At 34.7% G+C, this 14,060-nt stretch overlaps 1 protein-coding gene and 1 long non-coding RNA gene across 4 annotated transcripts in view; one reads left to right on the forward strand and one right to left on the reverse strand.

Annotated features, from left to right (window-relative positions):
* Window positions 1-14,060, forward strand: part of EIF4E (eukaryotic translation initiation factor 4E) — a 42,857-nt gene that overhangs the window by 26,764 nt on the left and 2,033 nt on the right. For all 3 annotated transcript variants that reach the window (XM_029942892.1, XM_029942889.1, XM_029942885.1), the window contains 4 exons: window positions 6,838-6,933; window positions 9,782-9,845; window positions 10,518-10,631; window positions 11,924-12,063. In XM_029942892.1, the coding sequence (XP_029798752.1) occupies window positions 6,838-6,933; window positions 9,782-9,845; window positions 10,518-10,631; window positions 11,924-12,063 (414 nt within the window). The remainder of the gene's footprint in view (window positions 1-6,837; window positions 6,934-9,781; window positions 9,846-10,517; window positions 10,632-11,923; window positions 12,064-14,060) is intronic.
* Window positions 124-7,145, reverse strand: LOC115294889. Its single transcript, XR_003910209.1, has 2 exons — window positions 7,042-7,145; window positions 124-234 (listed from the first exon to the last, which is right to left on the reverse strand). It is a non-coding gene; the product is annotated as an uncharacterized LOC115294889 (long non-coding RNA).

A 14,060-nucleotide genomic window follows, 5' to 3' on the forward strand; every position in this document is an offset into this window, starting at 1 on the left:
TAGTTTGATAAAGTAGCAGCAGAGTTTGAGAGGTTTGACTCCAATTTTGCAAGAAGCTCTGTGGGTAAAATATCAAACAGCATTGCATACTATGGAGAAATTATTTGTCCAAGGAAGGGTTAATCAATGTGGCAAATTATCATTGTTGTTTTACTTTAAGAAATTACCATAGCCACCCCATCCTTCAGGAACCATCCACTGATCAGGCAGCAGCCAACAACATCAAGGGAAGACCTTCATGAGCAAAAAGATGACTCACTAAAAGCTCAGATGATTGTTACCATTTTTAGCAATAAAACTTTTTTTAAAGTTTATTTATTTTGAGAGAGAGAATTGCAAGCAGGGCTCGGACTTATCAACTGTGAGATCATGACTTGAGCCAAAATCAAAAGTCAGGTGCTTGCTTAACTGACCAAGCCATACAGGTACCCCCAGCAATAATCTATTTTTAAATTGGAGTATATACATTTTAAAATACATAGTCCTATTGTATCCTTGGAGTATATACATTTTTAAATACATAGTCCTATTGTATCCTTACTATACTACAGTATAGTGTAAACATAACTTTTATGTGCAGTGGGAAGCCAGAAACTTCAATTGACTTTATTGTAGTATTTGCTTTATTATGGTGGTCTGTAACTAAATCTGCAGTATCTCTTATCATTTCTTCATTATCCTGGTAGACTTACTGAAATAAAAGTCCAAATGTGTTTTATGTGTTTTTTTCAAATGGACCTGTAGTTCAGCATATCCTATAATGAGGAAGAAATTAATTCTCTAGACAGTGAGGATTGTCAGCTAGTGAGTTATCAAAGATCAGATAGTCCATAAAGGTATAATCCATCCTCAGGAAGGCATTATACCAAAGTTGAAAAATCGATTAGCAGCAATTTCGTAGAATTCAACCTAACAGTAGCACCAAAACTGTTGAGATATATTTTCATCTTTTTAGTATTGTCATATAAAAACCCACCTGTGTATGCCTTCTGTCTGTCCAGAGCCCAGTTTTTAGTGTTGTCATTGTTGGGAGAAGTAATCAAAATATATTCCCTCACAGTTTGAATAAAATCTGAGTCCTGAAAAGTGTTATCAGGGGGCCCCTGGGTGGCTCAGTTCATTCTGTCTGACTTCAGATCATAAGCTCATGGTTTGGGGTTTCAGCCCTACATCTAGCTCTGTGCTTACAGCGCACAGCCTGGAGCCTGCCTCAGATTCTGTCTTCTTTATGTTCACATTTTGGTAGTTTGCCCCTTATAGACTAAATCTATAATAATTATAAGAAAGCAAATCATCAGAGTACAAGTATATAAAGTAAATGTTCTCTGATTTTCCTCAGATACTCTCTCCTCCAGTTTACTTTTCTATACTCTGGAGTAGTATACTCTGGAGTGTTATATTTAGTTTGTAGTCTTTAAGGGCTTTTCAGTGTACATATCTATCTTTTTTTTATACAAGTGACCTTTTTTGTTTGTGCAGATTTTGCCTCATTATTTTAAACTACTGCCTTATATTAAATGAGTATATAGTCATATTTTATCAGGCTTGTATTAATGAGTATGCATTTTTCTATTTGCAGTGTTGGAGTGATGTATTCCTGTTTTTTTTTTTGTACACTTGTGTGAACATATTTATAGGATGAGTTTTAGATTTTTTAGGTTAAAGACTTAACCTTTGTAGATAATTGTCAAATAATCCTCCCTTTATCAGTTTAGGCTCTTTGCAGTTTAAGAGTTCCTGGTTTCTACATCTTTGCCAGTTGGTGCCATCAGTCTTTTTAGTTATTGCCAGTTGAATTAGTCCTATTCTGATTTATAAAACCAGTGTCTTATTTTAAATTTGCATTTCTTTTATTGAAGTTCCAAAGTAGTTTTATGTTTATTGATTGATCATGTTTTATTTTATCTGTGGACAGTCTGATCAGTTCTTTTGTCTGTTGGAGTGGAGGGTGGGTATCTTTTAAAGATTATTTCCAAGCATTGTAACTAGGGACTCTAACTCATCCAGGTGGGGTATTAGGTTGAAAACGAATTATCCAAATTATTTGTCTTTTAACATTGTGGAATTAACGTTTTTTACAGGTCATGTTTTGGAGGGGGGAAGGGCCAGAGAGAGAGATCTCACAGGCCTCCATGCACTGCGCTGGGGGGAGAGTTGGGGTAGGGTGAGGGGGACTTGGTCTTAGGATTTACGACTGTGAGCCAAAATAAAGAGTTGGATGCTGCATAACCCAGGTGCCCCACAGGTATTAGTATTTATGTAGTCCAGATCACCTTTCCTCCATGGCTCTGGGTTTCATTTCCATCTTAGGGATAACTTTACCCACAGAATTAGCCCCCACCTGTTGTTTTGAAAGTTTATGTGTTTTGAGAGAGAGTGCGCACGCAAGTGGGATGGGGCAGAGTGAAGAGGGAGAGAGAGAGAATCCCAAGCAGGCTCCATGTGCAGCACGCAGGAGGGCTCTTTCTCATAGCCGAGAGAGATCATGACCTGAGTTGAAAGCAAGAGTCTTAACCAACCGAGCCACCCAGGCTCCCCTACATATTTATTCCATTTAATGACTGCATGTAGTCTCTTTTATGGATGCATATTTTATTTAAATTAGTAGTTTTCAAACTTTTTGGTCTCTTGACCTTTTTATACTCTTAAAAGTTATTGAAGGGGCACCTGGGTGGCTCAGTCGGTTAAGCACTAGACTTCGGCTCAGGTCATGATCTCATAGTTCATGGGTTTGAGCCCCATGACAGCTCAGAGCCTGGAGCCTGCTTCAGTTTTGTGTCTCCCTCGCTCTCTCTGCCCCTCCCCGACTTGGGCTCTGTCTGTTTCTCTCAAAAATAAATATTAAAAAAAATTTTTTAAGTTATCAAAAACTCCACAGAACTGTGGTTATATAGGTTTTTATCCATTTCCATTTATTACATTAGAAAATAAACCTGAGAATATGTAAAATTAAATACTCATTTAGAAAATCCATTGTATGTTAACATAAATAGTTTTATTTTCTTAACGTTTATTTATTTTGAGAAGGAGGGAGGGAGGGGCAGAGACAGGAAGAGAGAGAAAATCCTAAGCAGTCTCCACTCTGTCAGAGCAGAGCCCTGTGGCAGCCCAGACTCATGAACTATGTGTGAGATCATGATCTGAGCTGAAGTTGGACACTTAACTGACTGAGCTACCCAGGTGCCCAAACATAAATATTTTATGTGAAAAAATATTTAAAAATTTTTGTCTTTATTTTATTTTGAGAGAGAGAGAGAGCCAGAGAGTGAGGGGTGAGGGACAGAGAGAGAGAGGGAGACACAGAATTGGAAGCAGGCTCCAGGCTCTGAGCTGTCAGCACAGAGCCCGATGCGGGGCCCGAGCTCATGGACTGTGAGATCATGACATGAGCCGAGGTCGGAAGCTTAACCTACTGAGCCACCTAGGTGCCCCTATATGGAAAAATATTTTAAAACATATAATGGGAAGTAGAGCATTTTTGCATTTTTATAAATCTCTAAGTGCCTGACTTAATAGAAGTTAGTTATATTTTCATAGCTGCTTCTGCATTCAGTCTGTGGAGGAGATAATTTGTTTTATATTAAGTATAAGAAAATGCGATGTCACACAAGTTCATGGTTGGAAAAGGGAAGAGGGTTTTCAATAGCCTTTTAAGCGAATTATAGGTATTCTCCTTTGACACTAGGTTTCTTATAGGTCACCAACAATGTAGAATGTGAAACCATATCCAAAAACCTTCCTTTCTTTTTTTTCTGAGTAATTTATTAGTTTTTGAGAGAGAGAGAGAGAGAGAAACAGAATATGAGTTTGGGAGGTGCAGAGAGAGAGGGAGACAGAATCTGAAGCAGGCGTTAGGGTCTGAGCTGTCAGCACAGAGCTCAACGTGGGGCTCGAAGTCAGGAGCTGTAAGATGATGACTTGAGTCAAAGTCGGACTCTTAATGCACCAAGCCACCTAGGTACCCCTCCAAGAACTTTTCCTATTCTGTCAAAAATCTCTTGGCTTATCTTGCATTTGGAATGGATCTTTTATTCCTGCATGATTTTGCAACACCACTGGTCATTTGGAAAACAGTGAGTTATGCAGATCTTCTGGATATTGATACTTTTCATTATATAGTATCATGACAGTAATATTCATTAATATCACTACTAAACTCACTAAATTTTAGTAAGTTTGTCAAGCTCAATAGGGGCAGATGCAGGATTTCCAAAATTCTGATTTTCTCCTGAAAGCATCAGGCTCACTTTCTTCATTTTTAAGAAATAACCATGGTTTATCTGTCAGTCATGGTTAAAGTGGTGTTCCATGAAAAAAGTGGCTAATTCTTTCACGGTTCAGTTTTTTAAGCATTGTTCTTTGGTGTGCAGAAGTGTTTTTTGTCATTGTTGGTTTTTTGCAGAGTATGAAAAAGACTGTACATAGGTTGAAATTTAATGAAACCAGTAATTATTGCTTCATCGATTGTGTTCTTAACTAAAACTGATGTTACTGTGGGAGGTGGTGATAATAAAGGGTATAGTGACTACTATTACAGTTTGGTACCACTGTGTGTAACTTCCTAAGACACTAGCAGATTTACCACACCATTGCTTTTGTACCATTAGTATAGATGTCAACACAGTGAAAACTAAAAGAATGCCTTAGCATTATTATGAAAATCGTTTTTACTTATCACAGCTTCTGAAAGGGTCATGGGGTCCCCTAAGTGTCTGCAAACCACATTTTGATAACAGATTTAAATGATCTTTGAAGGCATGTAATATCTTTCCCAGTTTTCCAGCATTAAGAACATTCTTGTACAACATTTTTGTCTAGTCATCTAATTATTAGGTTAGATTTTTGTATGTTTAATGGCTGAGTGCAGTACGGACAAAAAGTCTATTTTAAATATTTTTAACTGAGTAATAGTTGATCTGTATCATTAATTTCAGGTGTACGAAACTCAGTATTTATGTATATGGTGACATGATCACTATAGAAAGTGTACATCTGTCATGATACAAAGTTACAAAGTTTTTTCCTTGCATGAAATCGTTTACTGTTTACTCCTCTCTTAGGAACTTTCATATAATACATTGTTATTAACTGTAGTCACCATAGTTATGAGTTATTTATTTTATAACTGGATGTTTGTACTTTTTGGCTGTTTTCATCCCTTTTCACCCTACCACTACTTCTAGCAACCAATCAGTTCTACAGGTCTATGAGCTTGGTTATTTTGTTTTTTAAGATTCCGCATATAAATGAGATTGTATGGTATTTTAGCATAATGCCCTCGAGGTCCATCCAGTGTTGCAAATGACAACATTTCTTCCTCTTTTTTTTTTGTGGGTGAATAATATTTCATTGTGTATATACAACACTTTCTTTATCCATTCATTCATTGATAGACACTGAGGTTGTTTGTACATCTTGGCTTTGTAAATAATGCTGCATGAACATGAGGGTGCATATATTTTTTTGAGTTAGTGTTTTCTTTTTCTTTCAATATATACCCAGAAGTAGAATTGCTAGACCATATGGTAGTTCTATTTTTAATTTTTTGAGAAAAGATTGAATTTTGGAAGACCAAAGTATAGTACTTGACCTTACATGTGTGTTTAGTAGTTTTTATGCCTTTGCATTTTTCTTTTTTGTCCTTGATAGTGGGTTGGCAAATTCAGATTCTCAAGCGGATATTGAAATGCATCTCATTTTTAGGTCAGATTATCCAAGCATTAATCATGGAGTTTGAACTATATGTATCTATTTGGAAACCTATCGTTAAGTAACATTTTTGCCAACAAAAAAATAAAATACTGCTTTTGAGTTATCTTTGGTATAGTAATTCATACATTGTAATTGTACTAAAGGTGTTATCTTGGGATATTTAAATATAACTTTGATGTGACAGGAGTTTATGTTCCAGATATTAGAATAAAACCTTTTTAACAGAGGTATATACAGGGATGTAGAAACTAGTATACATTATTTCAGAGTATATATCTGTGGTAGCATTACACAATGAATCTCTTTATTTTGTTATTTTCCCATTGGTGTGTTCGAGTAAATAGAGAATTTATTAATAGTTTCCTCCCTTTTTTAGAAGTCCCATTATCACCTGTTGTCTAATAAATGTTCATTGCTCTGAAAATCCAGCTTTCTTGTTCCCTACTTTCCTTTCTCGTTAAAAGTGCTTCTGCTCTTTTTTCATGAGTAACTGCTTGGTATCTTGGTTCTAGCACTTAGCATTACTGTAATTGTCTCTCTACTACATTTCTGTGAAATACTCTGAAGGGTGAATCTGTATGAATCTCTAAAGTATAGCAGAGAATCTGTTATGAAGTAGGTAAAAAATACATATTTTAAAAGTGAAAGAAAACTCATTTGCCACTGTAATATTTACCATTTAAAATTATTTTTAAATTAAGGTAAATTTTTAATTGTGTTAAAATACATATACCATAAAATTTACCATCTTAATAATTTTCATCTTGCATACTAAACCTCTGTATCCATTAAACAATTATGCATTCCCTTTCCTTCTAGCCCCTGCCATTCTTTCTGCCTCTGTGAATTTGATTACATTAGGTACCTCATACAAATAGAATAATACTGTTTTTGTCTTTTTTGATTAGCTTATTTCACTTAATGTCCTCAAGGTTCATTCTCAGAATTTCCTTTTTAAGTCTCATAAGTATTCCACTGGATGTTCGTGTATACCACATTTTGTTTATTCATCTGTCTGTGGACACTTGGGTTGCCTTGTCCCTTTGGCTATTGTAAAGAATGCTGCTAGGATTATGAACGTAATAAAACTACCATTTTTTTTTAACACTGACTTTTTACTTTTAGATGGGCACTCTGGTTTTTTAAAAATGATAAAAGCAAAACTTGGCAAGCAAACCTTCGGCTGATCTCTAAGTTTGATACTGTTGAAGACTTTTGGGCGTAAGTAACCATTTTAGGATGTTTATTTTATGAATTGTATAATTTTTCATTTAAATCATAAATGAAGGGTAAGGTGAATAGTTAATAAATATTCATCTGTAGACCTACCTGTTTCTCCATCTCCTCACAACTGCTTATTTTTCGTCATTTAGAACAAGCTTCAGTCTTGTCCTCATTTAGCACTGTGCATGTTCTTTATTCCTTGTCCCAGGAGACCCTTTCCTTGAGAATCCTTTATTGCTTCTAGAACTTTGACAATTTGTTGGAACTTGACCATTTCTTGGTTGCCTAGATATATCTGTCCCAACTCTAGAGCTTTGTTAGGTTTCCATTTGTGCAGATTCTTTTTGGTATAACATCTGGGATTTTGTGTGAGATTCTGAGATTTCAAAAACTATAGTTCTCAAAACTCAGGTTTGTCCAAGTGTCTGTGATGTTAGTTGATCAACTTCAAGAACAATAGTTGAAATAGCTTTGAGATTTTGTTACATATTTATCAAAAAGTTCAGATTTGGGGGTCAAACCTTTGCTTGACTCAGAATATAAACTTGTAAAGTCTTTTCAAGACATTTTATAATATTGATTCTCTAAAATCAAAGTTAATTTAGTATGTAATTTTATTTGAAAAATAAGTTCCATTTCAAAGATAAAACTTGTTTAAAAACATTGTTAAGAGCTATAAGTTAACAGTTACCTAAAAATTTTAATTGCTACATCTAGTATATTTTTAGATCATGTATCTATATTGAATCAGTGGGCAGCTCTTCTGTATTAACATAACTACTGGAGTGGTTTTTGCCCACACTAAGAAAAGATTGTCAGGAGATTCACATATGTACGCTTCCTCCAGGACAGAAACCATATTCTTCTGTATCTTTCCAGTGCTTTGCCCATGATAGACATTTAGTATATGTTTGGATCACTGAAAAAAAATGAATAGTTAAAATTATAAATTGTGAAGGTAGGTACTTTAAGAGTGGTCACTTTATATTGGAATCATTGACTTTTTTTTAAGTAATGGAACTATATTTAAATCCTCAGTAATTCATAGGTCTGGTTGTCTAGTTAAACTAAAGTTATTTTGCTCTTCATCAGAGCATCAAGTGATTTTCTTCCTTAATTGTATTTGAGTCCTCCAAACCAAGGCTACTATGGAGGAGGAAGAGCAAGAGGCTTGAACCATTCCCCCCACTGAATCAGAGCTGCATGTATCTAGTCTGGTTAGCTTTCACCATTTCACATAATTGGGTTTCTCAGTGGGCGTTTAATTTAGAAGATGGTTGCACACTTTAGTTTTGTGTAAACAGTATCCTTGCCTTGTGGACTTTTATACTGTAATTTAGACATGTGAAGGAATCCTTTAGCTTTCTGTAGATATCTAAGCACTTCTTAATATCTCACTTTTAGATTTAGTGCTAAATAACTTGAGCCCTTTGGGATTTAGGCAGTTTTGTCTATAGTGTTGTAATTTTGTTTAAATTGTGTCACTATTAATTTTTCTTACTGTAAATTTGCTAAGAGACCTTAGAGCATCATGAAGGAGAAAGGAAGCACATAAAGAAGCATTGGTCATTTCTGCCTTGAGTGCCATTGAAGACAGCCACTTCTGTTTTGTACATTAATTTTATAAAGTGGTGGTGCTAATTGTATAATTATTGTTAGTATCCAGGCTTCTTTTGTTGCCTAGAGGAAGCTGCTAGTGATAATGTAGTTTGGGAATAGTGACCATTAAGTAGAATAACTCGACAAGCCTTATTATTCAGCCTTATGATGCCTTCCCCCAAATTGAATTTATGTGTTATCCTGTGGAATGTGATTCAAAGGATGCCAGAATATTTCTTAAGACTCTTCTTGAAGTATTTCTAGACTGGGTTAAATAGTGTCAAGAGAATCTGACTAAAGATAATACCACTGTCCATGGTCTGCAGATGGAGTAAAAATCATATTTCTGCATCTAATATTGGGGACAGGCAAAGCATTCTTACTCTGTTGCCTTTTTTTAAAGTTGTTTTTTTTTTTTTAACTTAGAGGGCGCACGCATTTGTTTGTTTATATTGAGAGAGAGTATGCCAGCGGGGAAGGAGCGGGGCAGGGGGGTTGCGGAGAGAGAATCCCAAGCCGGCTTCGTGCTGTTCCACCAGAGCCAGATGTGGGGCTTGAGCTCATGAACCGTGAAATCATAACCTGAATCAAAACCAAGAGTCAGAGGCTTAAGTGACTTTGCCACTCAGGTGCTCCTCTACCCTGTATTTAAGGGATTGAGGATTAAAATCAAGGAGTAGGTCCTGGAACTGTTGCTTTATTTTGTTTTGAAAGCTTCCCAAATGATTGCTGTGCTGACTGACTAGTAATGATTGTGATATTTGAGACCCATTGGTCTGTTCTCTTGGATACCTTCATGGATATTAGTGTTATTTCAGTTATGCAGTCCTGATAGGAAGTTTATCTTGCTTTCTCTTGATTTGTCTTTTTGTGTTTAAGTAGTTTAAAACTACTTGTTATTAGCGGCATAAATTCTTTCATGCACTTAAAGGCCACCTCATACCTCCTAGTCTCCGTTTCTCATATATACATATGTATGCATTAAGTTAACCAGTACATCAAAATAGACTGTTGTCAAAATAAAATCATTAAAAATATTGTCTTGAAAATCATCAAATGCTGATTCTTGAACTGACCATTATTAAGGTATCTCTTTGGTCCAGTTCAGAAATTCACTCAGTAGAAAAGCAAGTAAACAAACTTTTATCTTTTGATTTTTATCATATTCTCTGAATGTATATGTGAGCACCTAAACTCTGCATTACACATATTTTTGTGTTTATAATTGTCCTTTTCTTTTACCTAGTCTGTACAACCATATCCAGTTGTCTAGTAATTTAATGCCTGGCTGTGACTACTCACTTTTTAAGGTATGTTTAATTAGTGATTTCATATATCATAAGACTGGACCATTCAGATATTCATTAAGAGCTCTTGTCATAAACTTAGGAATAGTTAATGCTTTCAGGTTTAGAGAATCATTAAATTAGTTTTACTAGACTTTAGCATTAACCCTATTGCTCTAAATAATTGAAATTGAGAATCTGACTCTTGGGGCACACACTGTGGTTGTTTTTTGAAGAGAGCTTTGATTATCCAATCTAGTCTCTTTATGTATTTGAGTAGACTGAACTCCAGAGTTTGTCAAGAATTCTTAATTTGGGATGCGTTCATCCTTGGGATATTTATACATAGGTTCTGTCAACTGTAGCGGGTGGGGAGGCATTCATTAACTCTGAAATTGCATAATTTTTGCATATATTTTCTAGGCAGAGAAACGTATGTAATTTTCAAAGGTATCTGTTACTCAGTGTTTAAGAGCTTCCAAATTAAATGAAACCCAAGGTTTGATAACTAGAAGTCTCTAATTCTCCAATCACATACTTCTGGCTTTAAGTCTTGTATGCTTTCCCTCCACTACATCAATAACAGTTTTATGAGAATAAGGTAAAAAGTTGACACAGTTGTTGCTTGTACTTTCTAGTGATCTGTTCAGTTAAAGTCACAATTTTGTCTAATACTGTTATCTCCTAACCTTGTAGGATGGTATTGAACCTATGTGGGAAGATGAGAAAAACAAACGAGGAGGACGATGGTTAATTACATTGAACAAACAGCAGAGACGAAGTGACCTGGATCGCTTTTGGCTAGAGACAGTAAGGTTTTAAAATTACACAGTAGTTTTGGCATATTAAAACTCAATTTGCATTACATTTTACATTGATTACTTAATTGAAAAGATAAGGACGCCCACCCTGTAAAATCTAAGCCAGCAATTAATTTTGTTCTATCATGTGAGTACTGTATATTTTACATACTGGTACAGTGAAACCATGTGCCACGTTACAGGTCAGATAGAAAGTGTGATTGACAGTTGACTCTCCCCTTCCACAGTAAGCTCATCCCCAGAGCTTCACATTTTATATGATGTAAGTTTATACAACCCTCATAGAGTATTAGTTTATATACTAAATTTTTAATATCAGTGAAGCAGACAGTGAAGTTGGAGCTTGATACTATTCATCTTATATCATCCAGAACTTTTGGCTTTATAAGACATAAATTAGAGATAGTTGACCTTTTCTATATTGAGAATTCCTACACCCCAAGGTATCAGGAATAGGGATGATAGTCTCTTTTGTATTCTCAGCATTCAGCACAGTGTCGTCTTTATAGTTAGCACTTATTAAGGAGCTAGTGAATATCTGAATGAATGGGGTTTTTAAATGGAGAGTTAATTTTGCTTTTAGGGGAGATTATCAGTAAATACCATTTTAGAATTCCACACTAAAAAGTCATTTCGGTTTTATAAGATGACAAAAGTTCTAGAGATGGATGGATGGTTGTGATAGTTGTCTGTATACTTATAACACTGAACCATCCCCTTAAAAATGGTTAGAGTGATTTAATGTCATGTGTCATCTATACTCAAAATTTTTTTAATGGTTAAAATGGTAATTAAATTTTTTTTAATTAAATGGTAAATTTATGTGTATTTGCCACAATTTAAAAAATTAGAAAATGCTCATGAAAAGCCGCAGGAACAGGAGGCAGTTAATCTAACCATGGTAACTATTCGATTATTGTTAATATAATACCAACTATTCAGTCATTCTATTAATATTTGTTTGCTGGCAAGTATAAGCAGCAGCAGAGCAAATGAATATTAAGATGATTTGCGTTTTATATGACCCCTGATATCAGTTGCCCCATTTGCTGAAAAAGTTAAAACAACTGTTAATGTTCTTGTTATTAAATAAAGAAACGTGTGAATTCTTAAAATATTAGGACAGTGAACTATAAACACAAATATAATTTAGACATTCAAGAAATCAACTTTTGATTTTAAAAACTTCCTTAGTTTTATATGCATACAAATATATAAGGGACATTTGAAGTTTATTAAGCAGTGTATAATCTATTTAATGTGGGATTAATTTTTTTTAAGCTGCTGTGCCTTATTGGAGAATCTTTTGATGACTACAGTGATGATGTATGTGGAGCGGTTGTTAATGTTAGAGCTAAAGGAGATAAGATAGCAATATGGACTACTGAGTGTGAAAACAGAGAGGCTGTTACACATATAGGGTAAGCTTTGCTGTTTGTATACTTCTTTTAAAATATTAAGATAACTAAAAGCAGAAGTACTGTTATTTATAGCTTTAAAAATAGTTGGATTTATAGATCATTTTCCCTGTATTTTCATAAACACTTTTATAATCTTCAACTACTCCAGTGGTTTCCAGTGACTTGTTCATATTTTTTTTTAATTTCTGAAAAATTCTTTTTCCTAGCAATGGAGTATATAATCACCGGAACACTAAATTTTGGCGTGTAGCATTTTATTCACTTATCAAATGAGAATATGAAGTCTTTTTTGTACTTTAAAACCATGACATGAATACGCAATACTCATAATAGTTCTGTGAGTATTGACAAATGGTCTCCACGTGCCCTGCGCATGTTTGTATACACCGTACGTGACATTTCCATGAGATTTAAGCAATAGTGTCTTAATTTTGTCCATATTTAAAACCCACATGTGTATATTTTTACATTTTTCTTTTGGTAAATATTATTCCTTGCAAAAATTGCCTGTTGTTTTTCACCCAAAATGTTGGTCAATGTTAACTTGGAATTTCTTTTTGCTACATTTAAATTAGTGAAATTTGACTTTAGATTTTGTATTAAAATTATGTATTGGTCACAGGTCACAGAATGTTTGGTTTGCCCTTTGTGATTTCTTTTTTTCAAATACTATGAATTCTCCTATGAACATAATTCCTTTCTGGATTACAAAAAGTTGGTGGATTTTCCAAGTTTCATCCTTTTCTGTAAAAGAGAGAAATTTACTGTTACTTTGTCATCATGTTCTTGTTTTTTAATATTTATTTTGAGAGAGAGCATGAACAGGAGAGAAGGAGAGAGAATCCCATGCCCGCTTTTCCCTGTTGGTGCAGACAGAGCCCCGTGTGTGGCTTGGTCCTATAAACTGAGATCATGACCTGAGGCGAAATCAAGAGTCAGACACTTACCTGATTGAGCCACTCAGGCACCCCAATTTGTCATCATATTCTTAATCTTTCTGTCAGCATCAAAACTTAATAGTTGTGGGGATTTCACATTTGAAATCAATTTGAAAAAGAAGTATGAATTTCTTTCCTATGAAAATCTTGTGTTTGTGTCAATATTAAAAATTTTTCAATCTTTGTAAAACATTTGACTTCAGTTTTTCTAGGGAAGATTATTTCTTTCTTTCTTTATTTATTTATTTATTTAGAAGCCAAGAACACCAGAATGGGACGGGCAGGGAGAGAGGGAGAATGGGGCTCAAACTCAGGAAACCTTGAGGTCATGATGATCTGAGCTGAAATCAAGTTGGTCCCGCTTGATCCTGATCTAACCAACTGAGCCACTCAGGTGTCCTGAGAAGATTTTTTTTTTTTAAGTTATATGGCTCACTGCTCTGGTTTACTGGCATTTTCAAAGATTAAGTATAATGGAAAGAAATACATTGTTTCATAACATACATGTGATAAGTTATAATTTTAGTTATCATGAAATTATTTTTAGAACCTTTATTTGAAGGAAGGTAGTAGAATCTTCTGAAAGGTGAAGTCAGAATAAAACTGTCCTAGTATCATGTTGGAATATTTAGCCCCATGAAAAAATATATATCCCTTTATTTTGTTTTAGTGCTTATTTTTGACGTTTTGCTATTTTTTTCTTTAGAATAAATGTCTAGATTCCTAAGTTTACTTGTGATGCTTTCTGTGATCTGTCCCGTTTTACCTTGTCAGCTTTTTTGCTCATATTTTCCTTTCCTTATGAGCTGTAGCCACACAGCCTTATTTTTGTTCCCCAGCCTTCAAATCTGTTTCATTTTCTCAGCATTTTACTTTTAACCTCATGACTTTTAAAGGGGAACTTTCTCTGATTTCACAGACAAGATTAGATCATCTTTGTTATACAATATCGCAACCTCTATACTTACTCACTTTGGCACTCATCATAGTTTATTCTTAAAATAGAATCACATGTTATTTGAAAAGTAGGTTGCAGAGTTAGTATATAAGGCAGAACTC

Source organism: Suricata suricatta, chromosome 1, assembly GCF_006229205.1.
Source record: "Suricata suricatta isolate VVHF042 chromosome 1, meerkat_22Aug2017_6uvM2_HiC, whole genome shotgun sequence".
NCBI lineage: Eukaryota > Metazoa > Chordata > Mammalia > Carnivora > Herpestidae > Suricata > Suricata suricatta.